Source organism: Hipposideros armiger, unplaced genomic scaffold (genome assembly GCF_001890085.2).
Source record: "Hipposideros armiger isolate ML-2016 unplaced genomic scaffold, ASM189008v1 scaffold_49, whole genome shotgun sequence".
NCBI classification, from domain to species: Eukaryota; Metazoa; Chordata; class Mammalia; order Chiroptera; family Hipposideridae; genus Hipposideros; species Hipposideros armiger.
The window spans coordinates 1,684,093-1,698,158 of record NW_017731399.1 but is presented as its reverse complement, the minus strand read 5'-3'; the positions used below and the strand labels follow the sequence as shown (position 1 = coordinate 1,698,158).

General features: G+C 42.9%; 1 protein-coding gene across 12 annotated transcripts in view; it reads left to right on the top strand.

The window, feature by feature from the left end:
* Positions 1–14,066, top strand: part of TTLL5 (tubulin tyrosine ligase like 5) — a 254,786-nt gene that overhangs the window by 112,026 nt on the left and 128,694 nt on the right. For 8 of the 12 annotated variants that reach the window (XR_002123777.1, XM_019640358.1, XM_019640353.1 and 5 more), the window contains one exon: positions 298–485. Coding sequence is in view for 11 of the 12 variants with exons in the window: in XM_019640358.1 (XP_019495903.1) it covers positions 298–485 (188 nt within the window). In the remaining variant the exon portion in view is untranslated. The remainder of the gene's footprint in view (positions 1–297; positions 486–14,066) is intronic. The other 4 variants (XM_019640361.1, XM_019640360.1, XM_019640357.1 and 1 more) reach the window with 1 other exon arrangement.

The following is a 14,066-nucleotide window of genomic DNA, read 5'->3' as shown; positions in this document are numbered from 1 at the left end:
ATTTTGCGAGTGTGGTAAAATCGCATAACAGCAAAATCGCATAACAGCCGAGCATACACCCAGCAGCGCTGCTGATGCCTGAACGGTATGTGGAATGAAGTGGGCGGGCATCGGGAGGCCACTATGGCACGGGGCAAGCACTATGGGCAGTCTATCTGAAGTGTACCTGGCGTATAAGACGACCCCCCACTTGGAGGCATATTTTTCAGCGGCAAAAAATCGTCTTATACGCCGGCAAATACGGTAAGTTTTTCAGGGCTATTTTCCTAAGTGAGAGAAAACTTTTCTCTTTTATAGCAGGTTCATGCCATCCAAACAAGCAGCATTCAGGAGTAGCCAAAACACAGAAGGAGGGAGAAGATGGCCCTTCGTACAGCAGACGGTACAGCCAACATATGGTTTCGGCTGAACTTCAGCGGCTAGCTGAGAAGCAGGCAGCAAGGCAGTATTCTCCATCCACTCACATCAGCCTCCTCACGCAGCAGGTATGGACAGCTTGGGGTGCCAGAGGGCTCTTTGGCCCTGAGGCGGAATTAAGGACAGGGTACTCTGTCCCTCCCTGTCTTTACTAATTCCCTTATGCTGATGCCTGTTGAATGAGTTCGAGCTGGTTTTGAGCTAAAGAATGAAAGTGTTTCTCTTCAACTTGAAAGAAAATGAGTTTCTGTTACAGGTCTTGTGAAGGTAAGTCCGCTGCTGGCTCTGATGTACTTATTTCGTGGATAAACAGCCTTGAACGTTCAGCTGTAAATGTGCTTTTAAAGGATCTTTAAAAATAGCTTCTTTCTTTGGTAAAATTTTCCAGTGAGTTCTAGTCTTATAAATCTTCTTACCACAATGCATACCATTGCCTTTCCCTTTTTCCTTTTTGTTTTCTATACCCTTTCATCTCATGACCTCAGGATGTTTTATGGGTACTGTTTAATGACGTATTTCAGGTACCCTTGTCAAAAACATCATTCTCCCCATTTTACAGATGGGGGAAGCTGAGGCTGAAAGAAATAGAATCAAGGTCATCCGGAAAGCTGGGTCGATGGAAATAGATACCAGGATATTTGCTTTAAGTTAGAGAAGAAGCTTACAGCACAACGAGGCTAAGTGAAAATGAGCCTTGGGATTCTTTTTGCCTCCTTGCTGATTATTCCCACGATATTTAACTGGAGATAGAAGCCACTTCTTCCCCTTTTCCTTAAAGCAAAATGGCATTAAAGTCCTCTAAAGAAATGATTGTAACTTAACTCCACAGCTCTATTTTGCTGTATCTCTGTTGTGTCAAATTCCTTAAGCTGAAAATTACTTCAAGTACATGCTAAAAGTAGGCAACACACTGCTCCCTGGTGGTGCCCTGCTTGTCTCTGTGTAAAACTTGGGACCCAAATGAAAGGTGAGCTTTCATCCCGGTGTGTGAGGCTGCAATTAATTTTCTTTTTCAAGTCCCTGATGGTTTGAAGCGAGTAGATGAGGCGGCCTGATGTGAACCTTACAAGGACAGTGTTGAGAATTGAAGGGAGTTGGAGAGGTAGATTTTACTAGAATGTAAATAGTAGAATGACGGGAAGAGGCAGTAGGCTATCGTGACCGATCGTGGCAGAATGGGGAGGAGTGTTGAAATGGGAAGTGGTTATGAGGAAGGGAGAGGGCTGCTGATCCGCTGTGCATTGATTCATTCGGTCATTGACTAGAGTACATGTTTCCAGTTTACAAAAGAGCGGCTAGAAGCACCATGACGAACATTTTTTTTCTTTGCAATTGTAGTAAAAAAAAAAACATAGCCAATTTTGGTGTTCACATATTTTCGACTCCTATCATTTGGTAGATTGCAAACCTTGCAGAATGACAGGATACTGGTCTCGTGGGAATCCAAGATGATTGTATCCTAATTGGGAAGCCACCTCCCCCCCCCTCCCCCATCACCCCCATTAGTACATCTTTCTCATCTAAGAAGAATTTCAGTGACAGTGAGATAGAAGTCTGTCACGCTCCTCTTCGTAGGGATCTGAACTTGCCATTAGATGTCAGTCTTAAATTTTAGAGTCTTGGCAGTAGGGTGGGTAGTACTTGGTACATTGCTGAGGGAGGTGCTTTAGTATGTAACAAGCAGGGTGGGAGGGGTGGGAAAAGAGCAGAATTAGCCATCTGAAGACCCGCCTTCTTCTGTCACTGACACGCTAGCGGGGTGATTCTGGAAAATTCACTCCACTTCTCTCAACCTCAGGGTCTTTTATTTGTCGTCAGGGTAAATACAACAGCATCAGGATGATAGTATGCAAAAACCTTTTTGAAGTCTAAATGCAGTATACTTGGAAAATATTGTTACTTCAGCCATAAAAGGTTTTTACAGTAAATGATTTCTAATTTGATTTGAAAAAGTAAGTTTGGGGATAAAATGTCATGTTACCAAAATGAATTTGGTTATTGAAAAGCTCAGTTATATGTTATTTGGTCCCTTCCCCTAAGGAATTAAGGAAATAATTCCTTAATTTGGAATTTGGAAAATTCTGCTGTTTATTGTACTTTTTCTGGGAAATAACTAATAACATGTTATAATGACTTAAATAGGCTTTGGTACATGGTTTACCAGCTGCTTCCTTTTTTTCCTAGTTATGGTGGAATAAAGTTTCTTACTCGCTGCCTTAGTTTCTTACTTACTGAGGCAAGTGATACAGTGTCTATGGCTTTCTAGTGAGAGGCAGGCTTCCAAACAGAAAGGAGTTGGGGCTCTACTTTTCTCTCTGGACTTGGGGCCTGAAAACTTAAACTTAGCTTCACCAGAAACTACTTCGTGACCAGTAATCACTTTAAATTCTTTTGGTTTCCTCTTACCTGAAATTATTTTCAGTTTTTATTTTGTGTTTATGTTTTCTTTTTTCATATACGTAATAGCCTTAGTGAATATTTTTCCCCCCTTCCCTTTTTTTGATAAGATAATTCTGGATGTATGTATTCATTCTGTTGTTTCCTAGTGTGTTTTTTTTCTTGTTTTATCTTTAATTTATTTCTTCTGCTTTTTCTAGCTTTATTTTGTTATTTCCTTCCAGTTTCTTGAGTTGGGTACTTAATTTATTTTCATTCATTCTTGTTTGTTACTATATTTAAAGCTATGAATTTTCCTCTGAACATTGCTTTAATTATATCACACAAACTCTGATATATCTTTTTTTTTTAAGGTTTTATTGGGGAATTGGGGGAGGGGAACAGCATTGAGGAATTGGGGAAGGGGAACAGATAAGTTGCTGTTCTTTTGTTTTTCAGTCTAGTTGTGGAGGACATCGCTTCACTGGCCCGTGTTGGTATTATCATTGCGCTCTTCCCGGGTGAGGCAGTCACCCACTGGCCCCTGGATGGCCGCTCACAGCAGCTCACGGTGGCTCACGGCAGCTCACGAAAGCTCATGCCCACTGCTGGCCAGCCCCACTGCAGCCTATGCTGTCGCCGGTGACTCAGGGCAGCCCAGCTCCAGGTAGAGCTGTTGTTCACCACCTTAGCCGTAGGGGGCGCAGCGTCACTGGCCCTCATGTGGGATTTGAACCGGGGCCCTGCTGCTCAGAGCTGGTGTCCCAAGCCAACTCCTAACCAACGCACCACTCGGCCAACCCTGATATATCTTTACATTGCTTTTCCGAGCATGGTGTTAAGAGACCTTCTACTAAATAAGGAAAGCTGATTTTAAATTATACTATTTTTGAAGATAAGTATTAAAAATTGAAATCCTTGGGTATTTCTAGAAAATCAAATTGTCCACAATTTCAGCTACTTAGCCCATTAAAGGTTTTAGTAGCATTCTCATAAAAACTTTTTCTTCAGATGTCTTTTTGAAATTTCTTCATTTAAAACATTCCTCAAGAGTGTTTCAGGCTTGAGTAGGAAGCCATGGAGATGATAGAAGACTTAGTCCTCAACATGAAATAACTCACGACCTGGCAAGGGCGACAGTTGCATAAATACATGGTAATTCCAGCCTGGAATATGCATGACAGACATTTCTGGGCAGTAACGAAACCACCAAAAGGAGTACCTCATCCAGCCTGTGGGTGGGAGTGGGAAGAAGGCCCACGCAGCCTTCGTGGAGGAGATGACACCCAAACTGAATCTTCACGGTAGGCAGGTGGGTGCAGCGGAAGGGCAGGCCAGGCTCCAGGATGAGAGCTAGTTAGTGTATATGTGGGAAACAGCAAGCTGGTGCCTGGTGCTGAGGACAGGGCGCCAGCAGGGAGCAGTTAGGAGGGAGGCGGGACGAAAAGACAAGGGCTGATCACGCAGAGCTTCGAATGCCCCATCATGTCGGAGATGAGGGGGCGCCCTGAGACACCGCCGGCTTTGCCTTTTAGCTGGATCACTCAAGTAGCTGGGAGGAGGATGGCTGGAGGATGAAGCCCTGTCACCCCCTTTTCCCTCCCAGCTCACTGGTGAAGATGCTGAGGAACAATGAACTAGCCAAAAGTAAAGAAGCAAAGGACTCTAACAACCCCAAAATTTGACAATAAAACTTTGAATTACCCAGAATTTACATTAGAGGCTAGATTCTTATGAATTCATATGGCTAAAAACATAACCTCAGTTACCTTGTCATTGCTTTTACTACTTCTGCTGTGATTTAACTTTGTTTATAGTCTAGAACACCTAAGAATTTGAAACTTTCCTTGCCACACCAAGTAGCCACAGTGTCCCCTTCAGAAATATTTGTGCCAGCACGAGTGTGCTTGAAATAGGAAGAGATACGTGTTCTTAACATGTGGTTGTTCAACAAATACCTTACAAATCTGAGCAGAGAGCAGGGGATGGGACCCTCTGGAAATCAGCATGTACATCCTTGAAAGCTGGGTTTTCCAGAAACATCTTTCGCCTGTGGCGGGGGAGCACTGTGGCAGGATGCTGAAGTAGCTTTAGTGTGAGAGCTCACTGTGTCTGCCCCACTCAGTGCTGGGAGAGAGGTGCTCTGTACAGCTGCAGCACTCTGCACAGACCTAGCCCTTTGTGGTCATCGCCGTTAGGGAGCAAAAGAAGGTGGCCAAGTAGCCCAGCTCTGTGGTGAGGATGGGAGGCGGGCGATCGGAGGGCGCACCAGCCCTCTCTGTGCGGCCCAGTGTGAGATTTCAGGACCCAGCTATCATTAGGAGCAGCTCCAGCTCTTCCAGCCTGGGAGTTTAATCAAAGGGATAACAGCAGACCACCCAGGCGAGGGCTCCAACGCCAGCAAATGTGCTCTGTCAGTCTCTGTTCCCCAGCCAGCCAGTGCCCGGGATGTGGCCAGGCCTCCTGGAAATGTGCTGACAGATACATAGGAGGGAGGAGACACTTTTTGCTTCTCACATTTTTCATTTCGATGGAGAGTGGAAAAGAAAACCATTCCATTTCTTTCCTTTTTTGCTCCTTACCCTGATACTTCCTGCCTAGTCCTAGAGAAGGGTGGAGGCTTAGGTGCAGAATGCGTAGTTCACACCAGTTACTCCTTTACTCTCACTCATTCATATGAATTCTAAGAATTCACACAGGAATTCTTTTTTTTTCTTTTTTCTGCTGAAGCACCTACCATTGTAGTCATGCTAATTTCTTCAGGGTCTACAGTAGTCCTTGAGATTCTTCAATTTCAAAAATTCCAATTTGAAGGTGAAATTGGCAGAAAGGGAGCTACATTTTTGACATGGCTACAAGTGTTCTCTAGTATGGCGGCAGGTGGCACTCAGTTTATCACAGGCTTGGGCGTTTCGCCCTGGAGACTTCCTTCCTGGCTCCTCAGCTTATCTGGACACATTGGAACTACTTGTACATGGTGCTGTCATCTCGTGGTTGTTTTTTAAGTCTAGCTCCTGTGGTTCTGTATGCTTTCTGGGTGGGAAAAGTTGTACTTCTTTGTATCGTATACATTATTCTCTGTTTCTAGGAACAGGAAAGGTAAATGGAAAAAGCAGAAGTTCCTGAGCCAGTGAGACCTTGGACAAGTTCCTTAACCTCCTTGGGCCTTGATTTCCTTACCTGTAATACGGAGTCATTTTAGCATCAAGACGACGTCTCCTCCTAGATCCTTGCGCCTCTCTGCACTAGGACCTAGCTCCATTTGATCTTAACCTAATTCCCTAGCTCTTCTATGTCTCCTGAGGCTTTAAGCCCTCAGTTTTCTTTAGTTTCTAGGCCGACTGCATGGCCTCTTGTTCTAAAATAACCTTCCTTTTGCCCTGCTACCCCTTCAAGCTCTTGTCTTCCCTGTACTGCCAAACTCCTTTTGAAGTAACACACCCTTGCTGCCCTTAGTCCTCCCCCAACCCCCACACTTACTCTTGCAGTCTGACTTCATCCCTTAACATTTTGTCCAGCTCTCTCAAAGGCTGCTGGTGACCTTGGAATTGCCACCTCGGTCACCTATTTCTCATCCTCATTCTCCTTTAGCATGTGGCACCACTATTGACGGCCTTCTACCTGAAAACTACCCGTGGCTTCTCCAACCCTCAGCAATTCCTGAGAGCTCATTTCTTCCTCCTGTTCCCCCTGAAAACTAGATTCTATTGTCATCACTTTTTTTTTTTAAGGTTTTTGTTGTTGTTGTTGTTGTTTTATTGGAGAACAGTGTGTTTTTTCCAGGACCCATCAGCTCAAAATCAAGTCTTTGTCCTTCAGTCTAGCTGTGGAGGGCGCAGCTCAGCAACATGTCAAGTCGTTGTCCTTCAATCTAGTTGCAGAGGGTGCAGCTCGGTGGTCCATGTGGGAATTGAACCGGCAGCCTTGTTCAGAGCACGTGCTCTCACCTGGCCGCCTCTCAGTCCTTTTTTTTAAAGTCACTGGTATACAGATCTCAAATTTAAAACTTGGTACTGGAGACCTCTGTGTCACCAGCAGTCCCTTTAATTAAAAAAGGTGAGGGGATGCCTGGGCATCTGCTCCTCTCTGCTCTTCCCTGTGCCCTCCAGCATATCTCTGAATTCCAGGGCGCAACAGGACTTTTTCCTCTCTCTGTAGTTTCTCTTCTCGTAGCTTTATCGGTTACTGTTCTGTGGCTTTCTCCCAAATACACATCTTTCTTTAGCTGAAATTCTTTGCTGAGTGCCAGGTCCAAATTTCCAACTGCCTACTAGACGTTTCCACTTAACTCTCCTACCAGCATCTAAGATATGCAATGTATTTTAAACACATTTTGAAAATATTCAAAAAATATTTAACATATCTAAAGCCTTCTTGTCCCTTTTCTCCTCTGTATATCAGGGACACTGAAATTCTCTTAGGCATTTAGGTGTGGAGCCTTTGATTTACAATGGTCTCTCTTTGCTTCCTTATTCTCTCTACGTCCAAGCAGTTGCCATGTTTTGTTGATTCTGACTCTAATGTTTCTGATATATATCTTCTCTGTTTCACTTTCCTATCTACGGTCCCTCTTAAGGCCTTAATTATCTCTCAACTGGACAGCTGCAATTACCTAAACGGCCTCCTGGCCAGTCTCTTATTCACGCTCTTTGCACTGAAGGAATCTTTCTAAATCACAAGTCTGATAATAATACTCCTCTGTTCAAGAATCTCTAGGGGGCTTCCTGTTATCTATGAAGTGAAGCCCAAGCTATTAAATGTTATTCAAAGCCTTTATTTAGAATCTGGCTCTAGGCTACTTTCCAGCCTGTCTCCTCTCATCCCACATGCTTTGATGCAGTTCAACCAAAATTTCTGTTAGTCTCCTTGCATCACTTTCAGCTATCTTCTCCTGGAAGATGTACCCCAGTCACCGCATCTAATCTTATGCATCTGTCCTGGCTCAGCATAGATGCCCCTTAACTCATATGTATGCATTTCTCTCACCACACTGTGTATGTCCAGGTAGCTGTTTCCCTTAATAGACAGTAAGCTCTTTGAGGGTGGCGTCCTTTGCTGACTTGGAACCTGACTCAAGGGTAGTAGTACTCAGTAAATGTCCTGATTCCATAAGATATCTGATTGACGAGGGGGACCATGTCCATTTTCTCACCAGTTTTTTCCGGCCTGGATATAGTATGTATTCAACACATATCTTTTGAATAAATAAATGAATGAAGAAGCCAGAAGCCCCAGCTGCCCCAGCTAGAAGTTATCTCTTTCCATGCCCCATGCTGCTCCTGTAGCCCTTTGTTAGTCATTCTCTATAACAAATCTATCATACTTATTTTGCATCTCTTCTTTCCTGTTGAGTTATAAATTACGTGATGGCAGTTCTTTCAAATTCATCACCTAGCACAGAACCTTGCACATGGTAGGCACTTATCACATGCTTGCTAAATTGAAAAGAACTTTTGTGCATTTTGTCAGTTTTTATATATATTTTTTGAAACTATTGCTCTTTCATTCCTTGTTTTCATTGATAATACTATACCTGCCCTTCATAAAAGTGCTGCTGACATTGACTTAATATCTACTTTTGTTACTAGGCACTGTGCTAAGCACTTCATCTGCATTGTCTCTTTAACCCTATGAGATAGATACTTAATCTTTACAGATGAAGAAAATAGAAGCGTAGAGGATAGTGACTGCTAAGATCACACAAATGGCAAGTGACTGAACCAGGACTCAAATCCAGCTCTGTCTGACTCTGTGCTCTTTCCCTTGGTGTTTTTCTGTTTCTTTCTGTTTGAATTGGGGCTCTAACCTCTCATCAGATAAAAATGAGTTTAACACTGTGAGCCTGTGGTTCCTGTGACATCGCTGCAGTTGTAGCCAAGCAAGTGCTTGAGCCTGCAGAGAGAAAGGAGGAATTGACCTTCCTCTGTGTTTTCACTATTAGAAATGCTTCCCCACTCCCTGAAGCAAGTTGAGAAACATGTGGCTCTATCTGTCTAGATTATCAGTTATTTGTTGAGTGAACTCCTTATCAGATGATATCAAGGTGAAGTCAGTTGATCCTTTGAGCAGGCAGAGTTCAGCCTTGTTAATTCCCAGAGATGCAATAAGAATGGCTCTATTTATTCTGGTGGTGGTGCCCCCATCAACTTACAGAAACTAAATGTGTCCGTTGGAAACACCACAGAGGGGTTTGGCTATTTTATAAGGTTTCCCAGGCAAATCTCGATCTGCAACTCTTTCTGGATTTTGGAACACTAAATGTCTATATGTATATGTATATTATGTAAATGACAAAGTTCAACAGAGGGAAGGAATGACAAGAGAACTTAGTGCTAACTATCAGGAACTGCAAGATTTCCTGCTTTCCTTAACCCTTTTAAAAATTTGATTAACATTAGAACCCTTATCTCCTGGTGAGTGGAGTGTAAATTTCTTGAGGTTCATTTTATTAGCATTCAGGAATTGATACATACAGGAGTTGAATCTATCTTAGAGCATGTTGGTTTGTTGTGACTTAAAACATTGGTTGTTGTAGCTAATGATTTAATAAATGTTTATGAAGTGTTTAAAATGTAGCTGTTTAAGGATGATTCTTTTCATATTCCTGATTGGATATATTCTCTAATATTTTTCTAGTGGTGGAAATCTTGCAGTAAGTGCAGATCTGGCATTTTTAGTTTTCTTTTTCTTTTTTATCTTGAATGAAACAGATCTTCGTCCACCTGTGTTTCCTATTCAAGGATTGCCTTTTATTGTAGCAACATATACTATTACTAAAACAAGTCAGGTAGAACTAGCCACAACATTTTCCCATCCAAAATCATTCAGAGTCCCATGGCCGAAGGAATGAAAGTTTCCATAGCAGGCTCAATTGATTCAGTCATATTGTGATGAGCCTTTGTATATGAATGACACCCAGAACATTATTCTCAAGATATTGATGTAGTTCTGAGGATAGTGTGAGTGCAGATTTAGACAAATTTATCTTCATTATAATCCAAATGATTCTTAACCTTTCTGGAGTCAGAGATCCCTTTGAGACTTGAATGAAAGCTGTATTCTTCCTACTGAAAAAAGTGTGCACTCAAACTTAGAAATTTGCATTAATTTCAAATGGTCTGTAGACACTCCCCCATCCAGGCTCTCTCTTGATGCCCAGTGGACCAGTGGTCTCCAAGTTAACAACCTCTAAGAACTTCTAGTTATCATGGCCATTACTATCAATAATTTAGTCACAAATGATTGTGGTCATCCTTGCTTCACACATTATGTGTCTTTAGTGATATCCCCCCACAAGGCTGTAATCTCTATGAAGGAGTTTTTTTTTTTTCCCTTCATTGTTCTGTCCTCAATACTCAAAAGAATGCCAAGCACAGAGTAGGTGTCTGATAAATATTTGTTGAATTAATGAAATAATCTTTTGAAACCCCATCTCTAGACTTCACCAGAAAGAATTATCTAAGATTTTTATTGACCATGCTAGAATGAGGAAATTGATCTATGTCAAGATGGTAAGTTGCATCTGATCTGACTTATATGTGGAATCTAAAGAACAGAATAAACAAACAAACAAAACAGAAATAGACTCACAGATACAGAGAACAATGTGATGGTTGCCATATGGGAGGGGGGTTGGGAGGATGGGTGAGAAAGATGAAGGGAATAGGCAATATAAATGGGTAGTTACAAAATAGTCACGGGGATGTGAAAAACAGTACGAAGAATATAGTCAATAATGTAAAAACTATGTATGGTGTCAGGTAGGTACTGGACTTATTGGGAGGGATCACTTCATAGATTATATAAATGCTTAACCACTGTGCTGTACACCTGAAACTAATATAAAATAACAATGAACGTCAACTATAACTAAAAAAATACATATACATATACATATACAGATAGTCACGAGATGTAAAGCACAGCATAGGGAATATAGTCAATGTACTGTGTATGCACAATGTCAGGGGTAGTAGACTTGGTGGGGATATCACTTTGTATGGTGTGTAAATGTCTAATCATTATCTTGTTTTGTACACCTGAAACTAATTTTTAAAAAAGATGGTAAGCTGCATTGGGAATGCTATGCCACAGATTTGCTCATATATTAAGATATTATTAATTAATTTTTTTTTAAAGATTTTTTTTTTAATTGGGGGAGGGCAACAGCGTTGGGGAATTGGGGAAGGGAACAGACAAGTTGTTGTTTTGTTCTTCGGTCTAGTTGTGGAGAACGTCGCTTCACTGGCCCATGTTGGTATTATCATTACGTTCTTCCTGGGTGAGGCAGTCGCTCGCCGGCCATTGGACAGCTGCTTACGGTAGCTCACGGCAGCTCATGAAAGCTCATGCCAGCTGCCAACCACTCAAGGTAGCTTACAGCAGCCCACTGCAGCCCCACTGTAGCCTTTGCTGTTGCCAGCGACTCACGGCAGCCCAGCTCCAGTTCGAGCTGTTGTTCACCATTTCAGCTGTAGAGGGCGCAGCATCACTGGCCCCCCTATGGGATCCAAACCAGGGCCCTGCTGCTCAGAGCTGGCATCCCAAGCCAACTCTTTACCAATGCGCCATTCCGCCGGCCCTATTAATTAAAGTTTTAATGTTGAATTTCGATGTCCATTTTGATAAATAAGATACATGGGATTTGCACACAGCTGTAGTGAACCTGAGTTTCACTAAGTGAATCTCAAATGGGTGTTAGTCCTTTGCAGTTTCAGTGGCAAGAAGAAACAAGTATAGTATACACATTGTGTAGGCAAGGAACAAAACCTGTATGTCAGATCTATTATTTCACTCATTTGAGAACCTTGCCCAAGGCTTCAAGATCAGGCAGAAATCATCTCTAAAATTATGCAGAGTACTAGCAAGAAAGAACAACACTTAATTTTCTCTCTAGTCACTGATTATCTTATTTCCCTCAATTCCAAAGTAGTCCCTCCCTCCCCTATGGTATGGGCAAAAAGAGGTAATTGAGAACCTTTCATCCCCCTGCTAGCCTTTCTAGTGACATTAATCACTTTCCTACTCACTGGTACAACTACCTGCTCGCTGGAGGCAGGGTGAGTGTGTGTGCGCATGTGTGTGTATGTGTTTGGGAGTAGATGAGACCCACTTCCTTTTCTATAGAAATGCTTTTGTGCCTACTGGGCTAAGCTCTGGGGATACAACAGTGTATAAGATACAGTCAGTGCCTGTCCTAAAGGAGCATGTAATTTGTGGGGTGAGATATACAATTAAACGTTCAATTATGATATAGTACAAAATATGGCATGAAGCTCTTTCAAGTCTACCACTGTGCTCTTGAAGCAGTTTAATGGCAAGGATCCTTTACGGCCGAGGGAGACCTTTATGAAAAATATATTTGACATTGGAAGGTAAAGGGCAAGACGGTAACAGCAAGATTTCCGGATCCTGCTGTGTTGAAGTAGTGTGAAGGACCTTCCTTGAACCAATGATTAAAACACCAAATAAGGGCCGGCCGAATGGCTCAGTTGGTTAAGAGCTCTCTCAAGAGTGTGATCTGTGAGCAACAGGGGTTCGATTCCCGGCCCAAGCTGAGCTGCTGCTGAGCTGCCAACAGGTGGCAGGATGGCTCAGCTAAAAAACAAACCAAAAAAACCACCAGATAAGCTCTGGATTTTCAGTTTCCAGATTGGAGGTAATCCCTGCCTCTCCTGGCATAGCTGTAGATAGGTTGGTGGTTGTGTTTTTCCGAAGCAGCAGTGATTGGTACTGTGTTAAGAAAGGTAAAGCCATATGAAAATCTGCAAGCCCCAGTCAGAGGAGTGTTGTTCACTACATTTGTAAATAAACCATATTTATAAAAATGTAGAGCCTGTGGTCTGCCGTGATTGGAGAGTATCTTGTCCCTAAGGGACTGATAGCATGTGTGTACCCAGAGGCAGATGCTTATTGATCACGGAGCTGGTGGAGAACTCGAGGGCTCATGTCGGAGACCAGCATCTTATTTTCTTCATTAACCTGTGTTGTTTTTTCAAATCTCTACTGAAACCTCACCCTCTTTAAATGCCAGTATGTTTGGTTTGTCGTTCCATGGTGGAGCCGGAAGTTACTGAACACAGGGCCATTAAACACTGAGAGACTTGTGTCTGGAATCCAGGATTCCATAGTCATTACCTCGAAGTCAGGAGAAAATGCCCAAAGGGGAGCCTCCAGGTGAAAGCCTCCTGTTAAGAACTATAAGATTTTTGGCTGCAAACCCCTGAGTGGAGTCCTGAGCTTTGGTGACTGGGGCCAGACAGTGTATATTCCAGTGTCTTCTTTGCCCACCAGGACTAAGGCGTAGACTGAAGTCATGTATTGGGTCATCGGGAAAGTCATGACATATTTTTCTATGTTTTTCAATGCAAAAATGTGTCATGACTTTCCCGACGACCCAATAGTTGTCCTCCCGGGCACCTTCCCTGCAGACCCACCCCCTAATCATGATCCTCAAACCATTTTACTGTTCAAGAGAGGCATGCAAAGGTAAATGGAAGAAAAGGTGCATTTTTCTCAGAGCCCTAGAACAAAGCTGGTCTCGGATGCCCGCTCTTTGACCTTCCCTTCCTAAATGGCAGGCAGCGCCATCTTGCCTTAGCAGCTGCTTGGGAAAATGTTATCCAAAAGAGGGCCGACCCCAAGAGAAAACATGAACAATGAACACATGAGCTCCAGAGCTTTTATCATCAGATTACAGATGCAGTCCTGTCCCAAGGCCCGGCATGCTTCTTTAGCCTAGGAGGAAAATGAGGGCAGGCCAGCAGTAGAATGTCCTGCATCCCAGTCTTACTACGCTCGTGAGACTGTTGTGATTCTCAGCTGATCTGAACTTCCCTTATTAGCGCCTTTTAACCCACCCCACAAAACAGCACTAGATTTACCCAACCTGCACCACAATGCTCATATCGCACTACTTGGTCAGAACCCTTGAGCAAGCTTGCCTACTGTCTAGTAGAGCAAGAACAGAATCTTTACTCTGGTATTTAGAGACCTCCCCAAGCCGGTTGTCTGTTTCTATCTTCTGTTGCTATAAGCTTCAGCCAAATTAGACTGCCTTCTGTTTCTCAGACGGTCTTCCTTGTCTGTCTTTGCATTACTTATACTTTTTCTTTCCAGCTAAGAACTACCATCACCCTACACACCCCGCCCCCTACCTATCCTTTCAGGCCCAGCTCAGATGCCTTTGAACTTCCTTAGCACTTTCATTATGGCGCTTAATAACACCTTCTGGAGGCCTTCAATATTGCTGTTTGTCTAGGTGTCTTGTCTCA